This window comes from Galleria mellonella, unplaced genomic scaffold, assembly GCF_026898425.1.
Source record: "Galleria mellonella isolate WM207_F2 unplaced genomic scaffold, CSIRO_AGI_GalMel_v1 utg803, whole genome shotgun sequence".
Lineage (NCBI taxonomy): Eukaryota > Metazoa > Arthropoda > Insecta > Lepidoptera > Pyralidae > Galleria > Galleria mellonella.
The window spans coordinates 976998-1001080 of NW_026442160.1; the positions used below are offsets into that span (position 1 = coordinate 976998).

Here is a 24083-nt window from a genome sequence, read left to right on the forward strand (position 1 = left end):
CGATTGCAAAAAAAAATTAGTATAATCGACACAAATCTCGTATCTATAGATAAAATAAAAACCTACACAAATACGGCCAAATAGAAAATTAACTTAAATATGTTATTATTATAAAAAAAATATAGATATATTAATCACTACCTACATTTAAATTCGAATAACTTCTTTAAATTTATATTATTAAAACTCTGGCATAAAAAAATAACTGCTATAAGTATATATGTGATATAAGTATTCTAATGTAAATATTCCATAACACTGTAAAAAATGTCACACATTTCGTAAATAAAGTGTAATTTCTGGATATGGGTACGGAGGCATAACACTACAGTTCTCAGGTATGGCAGCACATGTGGAATACCATGGGTACCATAGTATATTTGTTTATATTCATCATAGTGCGACGGTTTCCACTTTCTATCAGGTTGGCCGTCAGCTTGTTTGCAATTCTAGCATAATATAATTTTAAAATATCACGACTCTTGCAACAGGACGCAAAGAGACACAAAATAAAAGGTCAACAACCAGCAGCAATATATTATCATTGCAACAGCGATGGTGTACTCGCATGGCCGCTATATGCAAGAACCTTTATTAAAAAGATTGGCTATGTATGCCACATCCGAGTACACCAGCGTAAACAACAGCCTCTTATGCAGATAAATTATTAAAAATAGCAGAGTCAAAGCAATCGCCGCAACCGATAACGGTCAGGACTCATCATCATCAATATAATAAAAAAAAATATTCGGAAATAGACATAAAATTCTAGAACATTCCCAAACTTCCCTTCCATCTGGCAGCCCTACTCCAGAGCTAGTCTATGATTAGTTCTCTCTGGTAGCGTTCAACCTGTTAACTAACGATACAACCGAGACGTGATGCGAACGACCGATAACTCCATGGTTTCGAGTTTCAAAAGGCGATCCGATTCGATTGTATACAGTTTAACGATTGTTACAGGATTCTCGTATTTATTGTTATATACAGATTTTAATATTTTTCTTTATCATTTCAACAACGGATAACATCATCCATATTAAGGTACCAATATTATGTAAAAATACTTATGCCTTTTCAATAATTTACAAAATGTATTAAATGCACATAAGACTTCTGAGTTTAAAACCTCTTATTTTTGGTCTTTGATTCTTAATAAAAATACAAATAATAAAAAAAAAATAACATACTTTTGAAAAGAGAACATTGCGATTGAGCGGCTTAGTGCGCATCTGTGATCGGCAAATACTATTTTTAAATAATGTTGTAATATTACAGTGAAAAATTTGCCTAATTTAAAAAACTTATTCTTACCACTTTAGTTTGTTGTATATCTTTAGATACAAAAACATTTAGTTACAACAATTTGATATCGATATAAATCGATAGTGCAATGCTCTTCACAGGGTAATTTAATTACTCTGAGGCAAAGGAATTAAGGCTAGTCAGCCAGTCCTCGACAAATCGGTCGAAGCACGCAATGGGTAAATATTCTTGAGTTACGGCCGTTATTACTGGCAATTAAAAGTTTGTCAAGAAAATAGAACAGGTTTTCTCGATTTAGCCCCAAGCCTGCCGTCGATGCTAAAAAGCCCTTACTTAATATTATAAATGTAAAAGTGAGTTCTTTTATTACTTCTTAACACCATAACGGTTTAAGAAATCACTATGGAATTTAGTATACATGTACTATATTAAACGGAAAAAGATATAAACTACTACCCAAAGGTTGTTTGTAAGAGATTGCTTTAACGATATGATCACCTTTTGTACTTCATAAGTATACATTTGTATTATTATTAGTGGTGTAATAAAGCGTGAATAAATAAACAGAAAACTCTCAATTCGGTTGTATTTTTTTTTTAAGTTTGTTACCTCATAAGTCCTTCATTTATAAATCGATTTGGAAAATCCTTTTTTTATCTAAAACGATAAGTAGGTATACTTTCAGATTGATCCCTTCGAAATTATATCAAAATAAATTCAAAAAATTTTAAAATCAAATAGACTGGTGTTGCCATTATTGAAATCGGTGTTTTTTTGCGGAACAAAATCTTAATATTTATTTATTTATTTTACACTTAATTGCACCATTTATAAAATAGTAAATACATTTAATTGTAATGAGAAATGTTACAAAAGGCGGCCTTATCGCTAAGCAATCTCTTCCAGACGACCTTTGTGTGGAGGAGATCGAGAAAAGAAAGAAAGACAAAGGGTAGGTGGCGCACTGATATATATTTAATACTTATATTCATTCACGCCGCTCCTATAACCTTACTAGAAAATATTACAAATAGGTACAACAGTAAAAGAATATAAAATATAAATAAAATAACTTTTTTTTTTATTTAAACATCACTAAATATATTTTATAACATTGAATAGGGTTGTTCATAACATTCATTCAATAAATTCATTTCATATCACAGGATCGCGTTCAGTTTCCGTGTTATTCATTCTTTGATGCCGACTTGAGTGCATTCATATCGCACGCCATTGGAAGTGTGAGATATTAATGTACTTACCCACCTATTGAATAAAGTTATTGGTATTGAATGAATGCAAAGCAAAAAAAATTTATGAATGTTTATATATACAAAACGGATTTTAATTTCATTACAAATGTTCAGTTTAAGTCGTAAATGCTGGCAACATTTGCCATTACAAGATTTTTTTAAAAGTACTTGGTCAGTGGGTAATGACAATCATGCATGGTGTAAATCGTTATGTTAACAGAGATTTACAAAAGTAACTGTTGAGTTCCTTGCGGGCTTTTCTCGACAGATAACAATCTTCCAAACCCTGCAGTAGATTAAAAAAAATGTGGATTAAAAAATGTTTGTAAACAAGTCTATTTAAATAAAGATATTATTATTAGAATTAATTGTTGTTATCCATAGAAGCGGTTATAAAATTAACATTAATTTTTTCAAAGTTCAACAATGCTTATGTGAGTTATTACCTGGTACTTGCAAAATTATTTTATCATCAGACGGGCGATATACTTGTAGTTCGTCTGTATATAACTTTTAAGGGTCTCCAACTAGCCAAATTAACTGACCTGTCCCCATCCTTACTTTTAATCCCTCACTGGTGCCCCGTCAACGTATACGGATAGCGTAACGAGACAGCATTCCATTTACATCTATTAAAAAAACATCCCACTTTCTTAATCTCTCTTTCTTAAAAAATCTCTCTTTCTTAAAAAATCTCTTTCTTAAAAATCTCTCTTTCTTAAAAAATCTCTCTTTCTTAAAAAATCTCTCTCTCTCTCTTACTTCCAATTACTTAAAAACTTACTCTTACTATTTTTTTAAAATCTCTCACTCTCTCATAAAAAGCCCACACTCTCTGTTTCAGCCTTTGATCATCCACTACAGGATATATATACACCTTCTTCAATGGACAACAAATAATAGCCGTGAGAAATTGTTTAAAATTTAAAGGTCACATTGAATCTGCAATCAGTGTGACGATGACATAACCTCTGCATTATAATCTATAGCTCTGCGCATACGATCACGGCCACAAGATACCATCAATAACAACATAATTAAACCCGCTGCATGCAATGTTCCGCCTCTATGTAACCTTTAATCAAATCATAATATCGTAACGTGAAACTATTCAGTAAAAAAAACCGCTGTCCGTTTAAACATATGTACCTACCTATCTACGTATCCAATTTTTTTTATATGTGAAAATGGAATGGTAACCCCGCCTGCGCTAACGGTATACGCTGGCAGGGCACCAGTGAAGGGTGATCGATGAAAAGGAAAACAGGTCAGTTAGCCCTTCATGATGAATTCATCAGGAATTAATCATGATAGTTTCCAGGGGGAACTGCGTGGAAGTTGACCTGATTAGGTATATTGCTGTATCCAAATATTTAATGGTTTTATTAATAATCCCCATTACTAACAATTCCTTTCCACTTAATATTGGGGAGAAAGTGGGCAAAAATGTGGGCATATAGACTATTACCACACGATTACCACAACTGGCAATAGTTGACAAATGATTGTTAGTAATGGGTACTCCCACTCCTATTGCTAGCAATACACCCTGTTAGGTCGACTTCCACGTGGTTTCTCTGGAAACCATCATGCTTCGTGAATTCCAGGGGTATTCATCCCGATAGACTAGCTGACCTGCCTTTTCATTCTCACCTGTTATCCCTCACTGGTGCTCCGCCAGTGTATACCATTAGAGATGGGGATGCCATTCCATTATCATCCATTCAAAAGTCTCAGACTTCTCCATCAAGAATTCCAATTGTAAACATATTTATTTATTTACACTTCATAGCATCTGTTGCAATAATAAAGAATACAACAATAATTAAGGTAAAATGATACAAAAGGCGGTATTGTCGAAGAAAAAAAGAGAAATTATCAATTCGGTTATTTTTTCCTAATTATGTTTCTAACCTCAGAACCCAGTCAATTATACATTATAATGGATTTTTTATCTAAAAGGATATTTTTGAAGATTGATCCCATAGAAATTCCATTAAAATCGGTTCGATAGTTTCGTTTTTAAATCAAAATAACTGGCCAGACACGATTGAAATTTGATGTTTTTTTTTGTAGAACAAAATTTACTTGTTATATTAAGGGTTTATTTTTTACACCATTTTATCAGCCGTTTACGTTCATAAAAGTAAAGTTTTTTATCTCTATTTTAGTTTCACTCGTTACTTTTTAAATCATTTTTTTCTAAAACTACATCGCTACAGAACCAGCGCGGCCGGTACGACACCTAAGCATGTCATGGTCGCGACATAATCGCCTACTGACAAGCGTGACTTCATTTGAATATTGTTACACAAATATATATCTTGCTCTCTATTCAGTCTTCGATATGACATTGTCAAAGCTGTGCATTCTCCGCAGGGCCATGCCGGATGGAGTCTTTTTTTTTTACAATTTTCATTAGATTATGGCATTGTAATTACAGTGTACGGGGGGAAAACGATTGTTAGTAAATAGCCCCATTGCTAGCAGAGGGTATATACCCTCTCAGGTCGACTCCACGCGGTTCTATCTTGGTTAATTCTTGTCGGATTCATCATAGTGAGCCAACTGACTAGAATTAATTCTCACCTATCATCTTATATTGGTGCCTTGTCGGTGAATACCGATAGCGGGCGGAGTTAACATTCCATTTTCACCTATTAAAAAAACATTACAGTGTACGTAGACAAAAACCAGGAATGTCAAAATGAAGAGTAACATAGGCATCACAGTCTATTTCGATATCCATGATAGCATACCACCACTAGATTCACTCTACCCCGCCAGTGTTACCTATAATGCAGATGGGGTTACCACTTCATTTTCACCTGTCAAAAAATATTCAAACTCATTCATATTAAATTAATACTTTTTTCTATAAAAAAAAAATATTTATTATTCGTACCTAATAAATATTACAAATATGAAAAGCATATTCTAACAGTTAAGTAGGACAAATACACGCAACAATAGTGTTTGTTGCGTGATTAAAAAAAAAATTAAATTTGAATTTGATTCAATTAGAAAATTATAATGATACGATCACAACAGTATGCACGTCCGAGTATAAAATAAGTTTCACTTTCACTTACTTGCTAATTCTACTTATAATACAATGACTGATTTAATTAAAAAGAGCTCTTATGTTTTTAAAACAATTATCTATTTTATTACTCATCTAATAAATAAATTAAAAAAAAAAAACTTGTCACAATATTTAAATTAAGTACATGTGCATTGCATTTTGCATTGTATACAAATGCCAAAATTTTATGAGGCATGAACTTCTTTACGTTTAAACATGTACGTAATAACACAATCTCATTACACACCAGTATGACAAGAATATATCGCCTTCTAGTCTATGATTTAGATGTAGAAAGTTAGATGTTTAGGTGTCTATGACTTTTTTTTTATAAGTACAATAAATTTCGACTAAATTAGCATGAGACTAACATTTATGGACTGTCCCATCCTAAAATATTAGGTGGGACAGGTTATTAGGTTAGAGCGTTCTGACCGCTCATTTACTAACATAGGTTAAATCAATTTATAACTAACAAAATGGGCCTTATGTTGTCTGATTAAATAAATATTATTTATAAAAAAACGATTCACAATACGAAGTGAAGATGTAGTTAGTTACTGTTGACCGAAAGAGATCTCATTTAAACATAAGTTCACCAGTCTCGAACTATAATTATTACTGCATTTCCGAGTACTATAAAGAATAAATTTAATAAATTACAAAACCAAGTAAACCCCTTATTTACAATAAATATTAATATTATTAGTTATAACTTGCAACAAAGAAACAAAACACTGAATATTTTACACTTTTTAAAAGGCCAGCAGCACACCTGCAATGCCGCTGGTGTTGTGGGTGATCATGGGCGGCGGTAGTCACTTACCATCAGGTGAGCCGCATGCCCGTTTGCCCCGTGTTGTAAAAAAAAAATATTTGTTATTCAAACTGATTCAATCCAAATTTTTTTTTTTTATGTGTAGTAGGATTATATTTATCGTTTTCAATATGAAAAAATGGTTAATACATAAACATAAAACTATTTCACATATTTTAATATCACATAAACACAAAACTTAATACTTAACATTCAACCAAATGTATGCAGAAAATATCACATAATTGTCATTATAAATAATAATTTATTATCATATAATTTACAACTTAGTACTATTGGTACAATTACAGTTACATTTTAGGTACGAAATAATTGTATCAAATCAAAGTCTTTCAGATTAACGAGGCCTGTGTGGCCGTTTATCATGCAGTAATATTCAGCACCAACAATGTATGACAGGACCATTGCACCGACCAAGCTTCCCAGGGAGGTAGATTTCGGCAGCAGTATTCCAGTGGCAATAAGCAAACCCACATAGGTCATGTACCTTAAAATATAATTATCTTATTAGAAAAATAAGCAAAAGAAAAATTTATACCATCACCTAGCAATGTTGTTAGTATATTTCTTATACATCTATTACACTGTCATTTGTATAATATAAATTCTTTATTAATATATAAATCACAGTTCTCGACTCAACATGTATTTATAATAACATTAAATAAAAAAAATAAAAAACCTAGCCCTTGAAATATAATTTGTGCCTTTATTAAGACCCAGTCAATCATTATCAAATTTACATAAATAGTTTTTAAAAAATAAAATCTTAATATTCATATTTTAAAAAGTTAGTTTAGATAAATTGATTCACTTTCAATATCAATAAAAAAATCACAATTAATCTATATATTAAGTATGGTTTAATAAAACCATTTCTCATTTATCTATACATCTAGTATTTATGACAGTAAAATACACATATTTAACAGTGTAATAAAGCTAATCTGTTAGGCATAGTTATAAGTGATTCTAAAGTAATTTTGCAAAAAAAATATATTTAAAAACAATATATTATCTTACAATGGTGGACTAGTCCATCTGAGCCCCAGGGCAGCAAGCAGAATATCTTCCCCAGGTAATATAAATTTACAAGCATTTTAAACAATTCACATTTCTATATATAAGTATTTATGTCTATTTGATTAAAATCTTGCAAGTGAAATTTACATTAGATTTAAATAAACATATATAGAATATTAATATGGATGAGGAAAATGGACGCTCTCAGGACAAGAGGCTTAGGGCATGCCGCCCCTTCCACTTCCCCATTAGTCCACCACTGTTACCTTGTAAACTAAAAAGTTCTAAAACTATATTGCACATGATTAAACAAGTATAAAGAATGGTTATATTAATTATACTTATTTAATCATTAGAAAACTATTAATACCCCAGCACCAGTAATAAAATATCATTTTACCTAAATCATTCTATAACCCGCATTTTAAACTGGATTTTACAGCTCTTCACCTCTGTAAGAAACCATCATCAACATCATCAATAAATACATTATAGGTTTCAAAACAAAATAAGTATTAAATACAAACAAATTACCGTGTTGTTGTCAGCTTCTCAGATTGGTCCTCGTCTTCACGATCTGCTATACAGAACTCTCCTTTCTTAGAGTAGCCTTTCGCACATTTCCTGCACATATCTGGCCCATCGCCATGGCAACCGTTACAGGATTTATCACAATTCATACATGCAAATGAACCGATCGAGTTCAGGCAAAATTGATCCTTTGTACATTTGTTTGGCTCATCACATTCATTGATATCTAAACAGCCTTCATCTGAATCGAATATAAAGCCAGGCTTACAAGCAACACAATCCTTCTGTGTACCTTGACGGCAGCCACCCATACACGACTTGTGGCATAGAGAACATAACATCTTACTATCATCTTTGTATGCTAAATAATATCCAGAAGCACACTGATCACAGTTCACCCCTGTATAGCCTGCATCACATAGGCATGTGCCATTTCCTTTTCGGGTTCCATCACCCCTACATTTCCCATTACCACTGCATAATTTCTCGTGATCTCCTGGACATGGGGTGCAGTCTTTCCCATAGTGAAATTTAGGGCAACACACCTGCATTTTCTCTATACATATATAAGTGTACAAGTCTTCAGACTCATCTGGATTTTGAGACCACCATTCCTCTATAAATTCTTCAGCTTTCTCAGCCATGTGGTGACACTGAACAGAGTGCTTGGACTCCTTACAGATACTCTCTTGTATATCGATCAGGCGCATCTCACTGCGTTTGTAGGACTTCTTCAGCTTTTCCTCCTCCCACGCAGCATCGCCGCCCTCGTATTTCCCTCTAGCAGTTCGTTCAAGGCCATTCTTGAATGAGTCGATGAACAACTTGCAAGCCTGACACTCTCCGAGGCTTTTCGACTGCGTCAGGACACTCGGATTGACTACAGGAGGCTGTACATTACATAGACCGACAGACAATGCGGCTACCACTACAGTAATGTGTAATAGCAGTTTGTTTTCCTTTATCATGTTGTTACACACCTGAAATCCCAGTATTTAATTAAATTCACTAAGATAAAACAATATTTAATTCACAAATCCTTATTTTTTCAGAAAAAAATACGAGGATATATTACGAAAAAGTCAACGAGAGCGTACTTTATATTTTAGCACATAAAAGATCTGATCTTAAACAATATCAGCCGATTTATACGAATCAAAATATTCACTTTTAGGATATTACACTAGTAATAATAATAAAATTAAACGTATTCGCAAATAATTGATTAATTTATTACAAAATACTGACGTGTTTGCTATTCACTTGCCGTACGTATTGACAAATTTGACAATCTACTCACAGCTCAGCTGTTGTCGTTATTTGACAGATTGACTGAACTGAATGACGTAACATAGCATCACTTAGTCTTTACTCGTTCCGTGTTACGAATTTATTATTCAAACGAAAAAATCATTGTATGGATTTGTAACTAACGCTCGTAACAAAAGACTTATTGAAGGGTTTTAATGGATTAAGCAAATAAATATAGCACAACTGGAAATTAGAGAATTAAATTTTATAATACTAATTATTATTTGTTTTATTAAAACTGTAGGTTCTTTTGTAACTTTGTTATACTTATATATATTTTATTACTACTCCGTTTCATATTAATTGGTTTAATTATAAATGTAACACACAATATTTAGAAACATAGATTTTCCGTTTATCATATCTGTTTCAAAGTTCATGGACTTCATATTTATTTACGTTTTTTATTCATTTTTTAATTTATTGCAAATTATTATTTTATTATTATTATTACCCATCTATTAACGGTTGGTCATCGATAACTTATCACTTCAGTCATATTAATGATTTAGTAGGGATCGCCCTACACTGCGTTTACATGCAAGGAAACCCTTAATGCAAGCGTGTTTTTTCTAATGTTAACGATGTTTACGCAGCAACATAATAATAATTATTTTTTTATGGGTAATAATGACATGATAACCCCACCCGCGCTAACGGTATACACCGGCGGGACACCAGTGAAGGATGATAGGTGAGGATGAAGCAGGTCAGTTAGCCAGTCGTGAAGAATTCAACAAGAATTGTTCACGATAGTTTCCAGGAAAACCACGTGGAGGTCGATCTAATAGGGCACATTGCTAGCAATAGGGCTGTCAAACTCCATTGCTAACAAACCCTTTCGCCCCAACCTAATTATTTAAATACCTATATTACACCGTTAAAATATGCAAAAATAAAGGCCACTAAACCAAGTAAGGTATTAACAATTCCATATACATCTAAAAGGATCACCTACACACACCACCTACCTACAATAATTTTGTTATATGGCCACACTAACCAATGTGGGATGTCATTTAAATACATTGACCTTTTACACGGCGATTGAAAATGCCACAAACATTGATTTAGGGTACCTACATGCTTTGATTAGGTAAAAAAGCAGTTAAACGACCTCGGAAAAGGATGAAATCTTGTATTTGTATTAGTGTAATCTTCGTAAAGCCGTCTAAAGTAAGTTAAGAATGTACCTATTATTTTTTCAATTTAACTGTATTTTCAACCGACTTTAAAAAGAAGGAGGTTCTCGATTCAGTTGTAATTTTTTTTATATTTATTACCTCATAACTCAATCAGTTCTTAATCGATTTGAGAAATTCTTTTTTTTTATGTAAAAGAATATACTTACAGATACAGATACAATGGAATATTTATTAAAATCAGTTCAGTAATTTGTTTTAAACCAAAACAACTTTTTTTTTCATAATTAAACTCGTTTTTTTTTTTGTAGAATGCAATCTCTAAATATTATATGCAATATCTTTATCTATTCTGAACCGATTTTAATAATTCTTTTCTCAATCGATAGGATTTATTCCGATTCTCATAAATTTTGTTATGATTAAAGTCCATTTAGTACATAGCAAAATCTAAAAAAAAATGTCTTAAATTTTAGATAAATAAAACTTTAAAATATATACTAAATTACTTAGGTGAACTCTAACTATTGTTAGCAAAATATAAAATGCCTCGATCAAAGAGTAAAATGATAGATGATGGTGACTACAATACCTGGGCACATAACTTACTGGTGTCTGTGCTTTATACGAATATAATAAATGATATTGCGACATGTGAACCATCTATCATCAGTCTTCTAGCAACCTTCTCAATAGTAATAATACGTAATAGTATAAGGTAGTTATAATACTTGCGTAATTAAACTCTTTTAATAAATAAAAATGTGGCAATAAGCTGGTTACATAGATCGAAGAAACGACAACTGTTAGGAAAGAAAGTTACTTGAGTGGCGACGTGACGTAGTGTAGGACAAACTCCTACTTTTTTTTAATGGATGACAATGGAATGGTAAACGCCGCCCGCGCTAACGGTATACACTGGCGGAGCACCAGTGAGGGATGATGGGTGAGGATGAAGAGACAGGTTAGTTAACCCATCGTGATGGATACACCTGGAATTCAACACGATGGTTTCCAGGGGGACCACGTGGGGTTGCTAGCAATGAAGCCTTTAGTCTCCATTACTCCCTTGCTCCCACCAACCCCATACTAGATGGAGTGACGACCTCAAATTCATTGCAGAGATTCAGTGAGATTCCTCTATCACACCTCAGTGTATGCAGGTGGCCTGGGACCATTCCTTATGGCAGTCTATAAGAGAGACCTATGTATAATGATGATCATCCCTCAATAGTCACAGTCAGCTAATACCAACATCACAGGCTACGTTACCATTACCTTGTATTCTATGAAAATAGTAACAGCCGGAGGCATACCTAGGACTATATTCTGAGGGTCTACCATGAAATGTTTTCCGAAATTTCGGAGCCAAACTAAACACAAATTTGATGTTAAAATTACATAATACATGCCGTTTGGTAATATTAAAAATGTTAAAACATTGTTCCTTTGGACTTTTATTATAAAATGTATGACGAACGAAATGTTAAACTCCATTTACTGATCCAATTTTGGTATAAACAAAAACACGACATTCAGTCCGAAATTTCGGAATTTCATTTCATGGTGAACCCGCTGTTTCTATTGTAATCTATACTTCTGTGCTTATACTTAATAAAGAGGTAAAGTTTGTAAGTTTGGAAGTTTGGAGTAATCTCCGTCCTACTGATTCAATTTTCAAAATTCTTTCACTGTTGGTAAGGTATATTATCCCTGAGTCCTATAGACTACTTTTTTATATATTTTTAATAATTAATCACAATAAATGTAATTGAAGTCGACAAAAATTATATAATATGACATGCGTTGCCTGAACGGTTTAAAATAAATGAATAAAGTCTATAGCAGAAATATTTATTACTTTTAGTTCTACAGAAAAATCGCGATACCTAAATTTAATATCTCATCCAAAAATATGTTTTTTATGATAAAAGTAAAATATTTTTTTATATATATATATATATAACTTAGAATGGCAAATAAGCTGACGGCCCACCTGATGTAAAGTGGTAACCGTCGCCTATAGACATGAGCAGTACCATGGATATAACAGAGTATACTGTTTCGCCCATGATACCCCCATGCGTTGCCATTCTTGAGGACTCAGGTGTTATTCCTCTGTACCCTGTATGTACCATGTATGTACGCCATATCCCACCCTTCAAACCGAAACACAACCATGCAAACACAACTGCTTTACGGTTGAAACACGAATGGGTAAGAGGTACTCAAGCAATCGACTTTTGTACAAAGTCTCCCTCCCGTTCATTTTAAAATCATAAAAAATCTTAATGCAGTTCTATCACACACGCCAAAATACCAACCTTACTAAAATGTGTTGAACAGTGTAAAAGCTACACAAACAAATATTGCACCCGTGCGAAGCCAGGGCGGGTGACTAGTAAACGCATAATTTGGATACGACGAGAACGTCCAACGACACTATGAGCCAACAGGCACGTAAATGTAATTACATCGATGATACAGCTTGCATAATCGTTTCCTGCTTTCACTACGAGACTTATAAACAAAGGCGATTTTCTTTCGAGTGCAAGTACTCACTTGCTAACAAAGTTACGTACGCTAGCGGTGAACTAGAAGTTTAATTAAAACATAAAGAAACTGTAGCCGTCGGTACATGCAAATTTATCTTTGTTTAACGCCAGCTATTTCACACAATAAAAGTTATGGTAATTTTTGTCATTTGTATGTGTACTGGTAATTATACAAAGAATTAATAATTAATATTTATTAAAACAAAAAATGATATTTTCATATAAACACTCATAAATAGAGTTAAACAATAAATACGAGAATACGAAATATCATAATCGTAAAACCTGTTAATAAATGACAAAGTTTGTAAAGTTGTAAATAAATGAAAATTTAATGATTTCATTAAATTCCCGTTAATTATTTATGCATTACATGTTTAGATGTCAATCGCATTTTTAATATAATAATTTTTAATATAATGGAAAAACCAGCTTCAATTTTATAAAATCCTTTATAAAATTCATATCAAACCAATACGACAGCAAAAACTAAACGGTTATAAAATGAAAAAAAAAAAATAAAGAAAAAAATATCTAGGTTTCAAAATTACAATTGGCCAATATACCACGTTACACACAAAAGCATATAAGTATAATAAAACATCATTCCTTTTGAAGACGGTTGAAAAGATATAAAGATATAAACTAAGTTACGTTTATGGCACTGGCCACTAACATTCCAGCGATCCATTCAAAGTAACAAAACGTGTATGTAATTCGAACATCTCCACCTAATAGTCCTCAGGGCTCCCATCGAAGGCTCGTATTTACGTTAAATTACGTTTATGTGTCTTAGAAGATTATATCGGAGTTTATTTACAGGTGCCAAGCCAGTGCGATACACCCGCGCGCCTTTTTAGCGTTCTGTCAGGCCCGCGTCACTTCGAACAAAAAAATTGTAATAATGAAATCTATGCAACAACTACATTGAATTTGAAAATTGTACACTATAAAAATCTATATTTTGGACAACACTATGAATATTAATTCATTTTATTGTATTGGTATGTCTACTAAGTTGCATAAATAAATTTTCCAGCTATGTCAGTATGAAGTCAGTGCAGCCTCTTAAATAAAAGTGATTATTTACACGCTTATTCATAAAAATTATAATCTCTTACAAACTTACGTTAGCAATTGAAGTGTTTTATTACTTTTTTTTTAAATAAAAATGTAACGCAAAAGAAAAAGACTAAACAGTTTAATAGCTAAAATTGGTTCACAAGACATTTGACGTTTTTTATGAATAGGGGGATTAGTATATATATCGCAGCTAAATGGATCAAATAGAGTGCTATAGCGACGGAACCATTCATGAAAATCCATCACACTCTTGCCCTTTTTCATAATATCGCATTTAACGATGCATAAAACTGCTTCTGCCCACTTCTGCCAGTCTTTTTAATCGTAGACAAACCACCGTCGACACTATAATTCATGTTTATTTTTTAATTTTATAAATAATACAAAGATAGGCTTTAATCTTAGGTTTTATTGATAGAGCCATAAATTATTATTTATCGCATAAATTAGGATAAAAAAATTGTCCCTACATTATGCAACCGTGTACTTTTCGTATGTTATTTATTTATTTAATTTTTAGTAAGTTACAAAATTAACTTATTTTAATTTAACGATTACAGCATATTAAAGTTACAGCACATACAAAACTTGGCTGATTATAGGTCGAGTTGTTATACGCAGTTATACATAACTACGTTATACAAAGTCTATGGTTAATGGCTTTCCAGCCAGATTTAATAAATAAAAAAGTCTATGGTTATTATGAAAATTCATAAAGAAGTATGACGACATCATAATTATCTGTCAATTTTAAAAATCACTGAACATTTTTCAATATTAAAAAGTACCGTTCTAGCGAACTAAATTAATTAAGTATTAAGTTTTTAAATTTAAGTTTAGCAAATTTTTGAAGTACGCTTTTGCCATCAAAATGTAATTTTTAATGACATACTAATAACAATATTATAGCATGATTAAAATTTTGTATCGCTAGCGGAACACTTTTTTAATAATCAATCAGAAACATTGAAAATTGTTAAGTTGTTATCGAAAATTGACGGATAATAGCGACATTGCCATACTACGATATAATAACGCTATTAAATCAACTAAAAACCAGTCAATTGTTATTTTGATTATTAATCTGTAAAATTTAAATAAATTAATATGTGAAGCAAAAACTTTGTACCCCTTTTTACGAAAATTGTACAGACGGAGACGTATGAAATTTGACACTTATAGTTTATATAGTGAAGAAGTACAGACTGCTAATATTTTTTTTTTAATTATGAATAAGAAATACATTAAATCAATAAAAAAAAACATTACACACACTACCACACACACGCGTATTTTCAGTTTTGTTTATTGTTATTTAGTTAGTGAAGGAGTACAGACTGCTAATATTTTTTTTTTTAATTATGAATAAGAAATACATTAAATCAATAAAAAAAAACATTACACACACTACCACACACACGCGTATTTTCAGTTTTGTTTATTGTTATTTAGTTAGTGAAGGAGTACAGACTGCTAATATTTTTTTTTTAATTATGAATAAGAAATACATTAAATCAATAAAAAAAAACATTACACACACTACCACACACACGCGTATTTTCAGTTTTGTTTATTGTTAGTCTGTGGCCAAATTGAGAATAGATTAATATTGTTTGTCTCTAATATTATTTGTCTATAGTCTTACTGAATGTCAAACATAACCATAATAAATTCACTTATTACAATAATGTTACGATCCAATTTCCGTCACTCAGCTAGTAAATTATTAAATAAATATACAAAATGTCCAGCCAATATGCACATATTCCATCAAATTACATACACTGTGTTGGACTGATCCTAGATCCCAGATATCTTGATATAGAACCTCTGAATAGCTTTGTTAGCAGCTCGAAACGAAAGGCTATAACTACGTGCATTGATTTTTGTTTCCTTTTAGTGAGGGTTTATCGTTTTAATACAATAGCACTTGCTACGTGCGGCCGAGGTGTACTGCACTTCTTTTTGCATTGTCACAGTTGTTTGTGAGAGTAAAAAATATTTTAACATTATCATAGGTGGATAGGCGGTGCACATGAAAGGAATGTGTTCTTTATTACCTTTTGTTTTATTTATGTTTTATTATATTTGTGTATTTAAAAATGCACTCTATTTAATTGGATCTTACAACGTCTTATATCAAAGTGGGCATACATTTAATAAATCTATATAAACTCTATATTTTATTATTATTATTGAAAAAGGAGTTTTTTTTTTCAGACAAAAGCATGTGACACTATGACCTTTTCATGATCTTTTGTGCTCGCCCTTTTTTTTTTAAATTCGCTGCTAATTCCTGTCAGTGATAGGAATTTTAAGATGCTTTTTGTAGCGATGTTTTTTATCTCCTCATGATAAAAAGTGTACTTTCCAAAGGAGATATACAATTTACATAGGAGTGGGCTACAGCCATAAATTAAGTGCTGCGGCGTTTCTTCCTCATTGTGACAAAATTTGCAAACACTTTTTGGACATAAACCTAATCGGGTCATATGCTTGTTTAGTTTGCAGTGTCCAATGAGAGCTCTTGTTAATACACACTTATTATTTTTACTCAAAAGAATTAATTTCTTAAAGTAATTTTTTGATAACTCCTTAATCAGGGCTTTCGAATGATTTAATCCTTGCAACAAGAGCCAGCTATTATTTGCTGCTTCTAAACTTTCAAATTTGAGATGTCTGAGCTTCGAGGTATGCCACAATAAGGTTCTAATCCTATTTTGGCATTCTTTCCCCATTCCTTTGCTAATTGGTCAACTGTTTTATTGCCATGAATATTTGAGTGACCAAGGATCCAACTGAAGTCATTTAATAGCATTATGCAGTTGTTTATAAGTTCCTCATAGTCGTAGAATACTGACGGATCTATATATGTAATATTTGTCAGATCCGTCAGTATTCTACGACTATGACGAGTTTTGATTTAATTTCGTATGAGTCAAATGCAAGTAATGCCACTTGACTATCCGAGTAAATAAATATATCATTATTTATGTAGTTAAAACTTACATTTAGTTCCACACATCTTACTGTGACCATAGTTTCTGCCTGAAAAATTGTGGTATACTTGCCTAAGTTTAAAGAACTGTGTACTATTGATCTGATACCATAGATACCATATCTCACATTTTCCTGTTTTGGAACTCTGTAAACTCTATATACATATATACTATCTAAGTAAATAAAGATACCTTTATATTTGAATAGTTCAATGAACCTTGTCTTTTATTCCCTCTATTCAACATCAGAATGCATTATTGACATACTATTATGCTACGACGATAATATTACTTTTAAATAAACTAGTTATTAGCCCAGACTTTGTATGCAAAAATTACAAAAAAAAGGCAATAAAACATACATCAAACCATAAGTTGGACCTTCAAGAACACAAAAATGAAAATCGCATCTGTTTTCGTGGAACAGTTTGATAGATAGATTGATTTATTTGCCAGAACATTGTTGTTGCAGATATTGATTTATTGTGAAGTACAAATATTCGGCTTATAGTCTAAAGCATGCAAATTCATTATTGGCTAAGTACAAGTTATTATACTTAACATTACAACAATTATTCATTCGATTAATAATAATAAAATCATAATAGTATGTTAAAAAATAAACCAATAACAATAAATTTGATTCAATTCAATGTCAGTGCTATTTAATAATAAAGTATAAATTATGTCATTCTGTAAATTTTTATTTTTTTAGTTTTTACATGATACCTAAATTAACGTATCTACAGACTGTCAGACAATGATTCAAAACATTGTTTTGGTTTTTAGTGACCAGACGTAGATCGTTACGATTTTATTTTAATTTGTCTACTGGAGTATCTCTGTCCCATTCGTGTTTCTGCCGTAAAACAGTCGTGTTTGCATCACTATGTTTCGATTTGATATATCCATAAAATTACAGAGTACGGAAGTATAATACCTAAGTCCTCAGAAATAGCAACACACGAGAGGTATTATGGGCGATATAATATAATCTGTTTGTTCATGGTACGGTACGACGGTTACCACTTACCACGTAGACTGTCGACATGTTTGTAATTCTAAGTTGCATTAAAAAATAATATTATGTTACAATATTATGTATATAGATACATAAGTTTCGAATACAAAACGGTTACTAAGTGCCGTTCGGCCAACATTTCGTCACCAGTGACCGGTAGCTGTTACTGTTAATAGGTAGTTTATACTGAAGGTAATCCACAAAGCGGGTCATTCTACCATAAAGGCGTGCCTATACAATATAAAATACTTCTAAAAGATTAAAAAACGACTTAAACTATTTCAATATGACACACAATGGACAAAATAAGCTATCTTCATGGCGAACTAGTAACTGTCGTTATGCTAAGGCTCCGCTACTAAAATTTATCTCACATCGAACAAACTGGTCAGAATGAGCTTCGTAATAATGAGAATAAAGAACACGCAACGTCATCTCCATTATCGGACAATCGCATATCTATCAGATAGCGTTGTAATTAAAAGTTTATTGTTAGCTTATAAAAAATGAACTCTTGTTTTAACGTAGTGATTTCATGTTCACTGAGTCAGTCAAAGAACTAAACTAGTTTCAAATATTCCAATTTTAAACTTTGAATTTTCGCGTCAATATATATATTTTTTTTTATACTTTTTCTTTAATCTATACCACAAATAAATAAAGATTGACAACGAGCAAAGGAAACAAAATAAACTACTATACTAACAAGTTCTGTTGAAATAAACAAATTGAACCTATTGGTTGACGAAGGACATTAAAATACGTTGTGGGCAACGGGCCAGAGAATTCTTGAGTCACCACCTGCATGACGTCATTACTGCAAATGCTAACCGGCCGAGCAAGGCCTTGCGACAGCCCGACTCCACCGTATATGACCATACGATTAATAGTAAATCTATGAAATTGTCGTGACACGAACGCACAAACAACTCGGATGTGACTAAGTTCGTGAATATGTTATTATTCACTTGTTATTTCCACAAGGTCTTCATAAAATTGAGAATATTTTTCTGTATTATTAGATTTTTTTTTGTTGGCATTATTTGTAACCGTGGAAAATCGATATTCGAGAAACTAAGACGTGCTTTGCTGTATCTTTGTAAATAGTTGACCCAACAATCGTTGTTTTACTCCCAACCGCCACCTAGCGGGTCCATTTTATAATATATAAACTATTAAACTATCTCTTGAGTTAAGTAAACATTTTGAAATCGGTTAAGCATATGTGTATATATATATATATATATATATATATATATATATATATATATATATATATATATATATATAATAAAACTGCCTTACTCTACAACACTACAAATATAGTTACATTTATAATTTGTCTAGCTTATTCTCTATATTGTATAAATAAAGTATACTCATTCATTCATATATAAATGATAAACAAACAAATATAACTTTTTATTTTTCTAAAATAAAATTACGACCAGCAGCATTTTACGAGCGTGGACAACATCTCCATTTTGCGAAACCGAAGCATCTACAATAAAACTGGAATGTTACTGCTTAGTGCTTACAGGGTAGTAAAACGAAATGGAACAATATTTTCTATGATCAAGGAGAATTTTGTCTGCCACAGATGTACTACTTACTTTATTATTGATTTAAAAAAAGACTAGAGGGAGCCTTTGTACAAAAGTCGTTTGCTTGGATACCTCTGTCCCATTCGTATTTCAACCGTGAAGCAGTTGTGTTTGCATGGCTCTATTTCGGTTTTAAGTGTGGGATATGGCGTGAATTTACTTAGCTTTAGCTTGGCAACTACTAGCAAAATTCCGAATAGGAGTAGGCCTATATTAAGCAATGAACAGTCAAGGCTGACATCATGATTAGTTTATTTTTTTTAATAATAATCCCAGGGCATAGGGTACTAATTACTATTATTGTTTATTTGCATCTGCAGTGTAACTATGATCTAAGTCTCATAAAAAAATCGGTGCATTACTACGTAATTCGGTCAAGGTCAATTTAGCCGGTGCATTTATTTTTTGTAGCACTATGAACAGTCTTTGAACGGAATAAAATTAATAATAGGATTTTATGGAATCAACACGGTAGCAAATACTATCAAATGCGAAATAACCATCAAAATCGATGTTAAAAAGCAATTGTCGTGTAACTTGCATTTATGTATATATTTTTATCTGTACTTTAATGCTATTGTATTTCACTTGAATTTTCTAATTATTATTGTATATTTTTATATTTTAAATGCAATAAAAAGTTAAATAAATAAATAAATATCCATAGACAAAAAATATGGTTTAATGGAGTATATCCTCCTTTTTAATTGACAAAAGTAATCACTATTATATATATATATATATATATATATATATATATATATATATATATATATATATATATATATATATATATATATATATATATATATACTTACAGCTAAACGATTGACAATTATTCTATAAATAGATCGCATAGTAGTTACTGTACGGAAAGGAATTGAACCTAATAAATAAGTCACGTACAAACATCCTGCGTGTTGCGTTTACTATCCATAAAAAAGCAACTGCTAATCGCCGGTCATCGCTCTCTAGTGCTTTCTTAAAAATATATACAAGTATTTTATTTTATTATGGCACTCTGACGCTTACGGGAAATACGAGTTCCATGTCAGACATGTTTCGCTATATGTACACAAGTGTTACTCTCGTATAAAGGTTTCGAATTGCCTAATTCCTCTGTACACAAGAAACTCGTGTACCTACATTCATGTATTGCGTTGATAATGAAAAAATAGGTAAATCGTGATGGAATTTTAGTATCTATTCGTCATACCATACTTTAGATTCTTTTACAAATCTTGATTTACTTAATTTTGAACTTTCACGTCGTTAACACTTAATCGTTTTTTAAATACACTATGGGGAACTTAACATGATGAAAATTTTAGTTAAATAGTACATACATACTTAATTTTTATTGCCTATGTCTCGACGTAGATTGTACCACGTCCTGTTGTAACCACGACGTGATGCAATATAAATAAGTTCCAATAGTGTATTTAAAATAAATCTCGTTTTATAACCTCGTTCTTAAGTATCTTTAACAAAATAAAAAGAAACTGTGGACCATAGACATTGTCCATAGATTAATCCCCAATATAAACGATTGCGTGGATTAAAGAATAAAAAATTGTAATAGAATTTAAATATCACTTCCTAACACTCGTGCATTAAATTCTTTCGCAAACTGTGCTTTCCATACTGCGGGTCTACCATGAAATGAAATTCCGAAATTTCAGACTCAATTTCGTGTTTTTGTTTATACCAAAATCGGACCAATAAATTGAGTTTGACATTTCTTTCGTTATACATCCTGTCATAAAAGTCAAAAATAACAATATTTTAACATTTTTAATATTTCCAAACGGCATGTATTATGTAATTCTAACATCAAATTTCTGTTGCGGCTCCGAAATTTCGGAAAACATTTCATGGTAGGCCCTCTGCTTTCCGCATGTCTTTGGTAATTTAAAAAAAAAAAGTAATAAGAAATATCTAGATTATCCCTTGACCATAGATTAGTCCTCAATCTAAGCCCTTGCCATGTGCCTTTTATATACCGATTAAAGTGCATCGTATTATTTGCACGAGTACTTCGATGGGGAGGATAACTCGACTACAGTCGCCTTAGGATACGGCTTTGTTTCAAGCACCAGTCCGCCACGACAGCTCCGGGCTAAGCTAAACGTCCAATCTACTGAGCGAATTGCCTATAACCACATCTTAAACCTGTCATAGAAACGTTCCTGGAATTTATGTACTGTTTCAAATTAAGTATAAACACATACACAGATAATAGCAAGAGATAGAGGATAAAAATACCTCAATTAAAAAAAAAACTTAGCATGATATATGTAATATAATAATAATATAATAGTTTGCTGTGTGGTCTCAGTCTAGAATGGGCCACCGAAAGAGGCGACTAAGGGAACTTAACAGTCGAAGGATAGGCAGCAGCGTCCCTCTTAAAACATCACCAAAGCATAACTGCAGTTGACAAATCACCTGCCAAGCATGACAATTACTGGTAAAACGCCCCAAAGGGAAGGCCTATGTCCAGCAGTGGACAATTAACATCTTATATGATGATAATGATGATAACAGTTTATTTTTAAGTAAATGATACCATCATCCTTTAACGTCAGGTAAACCCCTGCTCTTTGGGGGGAAGGGATTATTAGTAATGCAGACTACTTTTTTTATATACAACTTAGAATGGCAAACAAGCTGACGGCCGACCTGATGGAAAGTGGTAACCGTCGCCTATAGACATGAGCAGTGCCATGGACATAACAGAGTATGCTGTTTCGCCCATGATACCCCCTATGCGTTGCCATTCCTGAGGACTCAGGTGTTATTTCTCTGTACCCTGTAAATTCACGCCATATCCCACCTTTCAAACCGAAATACAGCCATGCAAACAACTGCTTCACGGTAGAAACACGAATGGGACAGAGGTAACCAAGCAATCGACTTTTGTACAAAGTCTCTCTCTGGTATAATGTAATAAATTATGTGTGTATGGGGGAGAGTGGACAGCTCTTTTAAAAAAATATATAAGGTAAATGTATTAAACAAAAAAAAAAAGAAAATTGTTACAAGTAGATTTTGGTGCGACACAAAGAGACGATATTTTGTACGATTCATATACAAAATAATGTTTAAACAAATTATATTACTCATTAAGTCAATATTTGTTTTGTTACTGTTTCTCTTTAGTATACTTCGTGCTATTATATTATAGAGAAGATTACTACATATTCAAGATTTGCAAGATTTATCTATATAAGATTCCTTTTAATTGATGATAATAGAATGGTAACCCTACCTACGGTAATAGTATATACTGATGGGGCACCAGCGAGGGATACTGAAAAGGCAGGTCAATTTTTGATGTTTTGTTTATTTTTCTAATTTGTCTATAGGCGACGGTTACCACTTTCCATCAGGTGGGCCGTCAGCTTGCTTGCCATTCTAAGTTGTATAAAAAAAAACATTCATAATAAATCAATCTCTCCGACTCCAAGCATATTCTAATTATAAATTTCAAACTAAAGGTCAGTGATGTTAGACTTTCAATATCCAATCAAATCTTTTTCCTTCCTCCTGATTTCAAGCCATATTAAACAATAGCTCTCACTCTTAACCAAATTCTTTTTTTTTGTTCATGAAATAAATTCCCTTGAGCATCCTTAGTTGTATAAAAAAAAATCTGACATATATACATACTCGTATATGTGAGACTCCCCACTTTACAGGACTACACAGAAAAAACCCTATTATCTTCGTCCACTGCAATATGGAAGGAATTAAGACCCATCCTAACTGCTTATATTACTTAAAATAATAACATACTAACCCCTAAACTCCTCACTCAAAACATCCATCTTTATCAATCCAGTCTCAATTATAAATGGAAATCGTTGCCTATGCTTAAAATTTCGTAAAAAAAAATTAAACATCGATGAGACTTCATTCGATCGAATTCCCATCCAAAGTTTATTATTGACGTCGAGTCCGAGTCACTTACACTTTGAACAAAAAACATTTGTTAAAAATCTATGTAAACGTTTGTATGAAATGAATTCATTGGATTTAAAAAATTTACACTATAAAGTAAATAACTACTAAGCAATAAGCTGAATAGTTATTTACTATAAGCCTATGTTAATAGGTATTATAATAGACTTATTATAATACCTATCAACATATATTATTAACAGATATTTGTAACCGACTTTAATAAGAAGGAGATTTTCAATTCGGTTGTATATTATTTTATGTTTGTTACCTTATAACTCCGTCAGTTATAATCGAAAATTTCTTTTTTGCACGAAATTATGTACTTGCAAATTGGTCTTATCAAAATTATATTAAAATCAGTTCAATAATTTACTTTTGGAATAAAAATAGTTGATTTAGCCACAAT

General features: G+C 32.0%; 2 protein-coding genes across 6 annotated transcripts in view; both read right to left on the reverse strand.

Annotated features, from left to right (window-relative positions):
• Window positions 1-24083, reverse strand: part of LOC113522448 (uncharacterized) — a 127251-nt gene that overhangs the window by 95883 nt on the left and 7285 nt on the right. The window lies entirely within an intron of this gene.
• Window positions 6108-9341, reverse strand: LOC113522449 (cysteine-rich with EGF-like domain protein 2). 4 transcript variants are annotated; one of them, XM_031913762.2, is made up of 4 exons: window positions 9094-9238; window positions 8000-8976; window positions 7866-7917; window positions 6791-6929 (listed from the first exon to the last, which is right to left on the reverse strand). In XM_031913762.2, exons 2-3 carry the CDS (start codon window positions 8962-8964, stop codon window positions 7902-7904), a joined length of 981 nt encoding a protein of 326 aa, XP_031769622.2. In that variant the 5' UTR covers window positions 8965-8976; window positions 9094-9238; the 3' UTR covers window positions 6791-6929; window positions 7866-7901. The 4 variants fall into 4 exon arrangements, with proteins under 4 accessions (XP_026763929.2, XP_031769621.2, XP_052757785.1 ...); XM_026908128.3 differs by lacking the exons at window positions 7866-7917; window positions 9094-9238 and adding an exon at window positions 9245-9341 and having other exon boundaries at window positions 6108-6929; XM_031913761.2 differs by lacking the exon at window positions 7866-7917 and having other exon boundaries at window positions 6108-6929.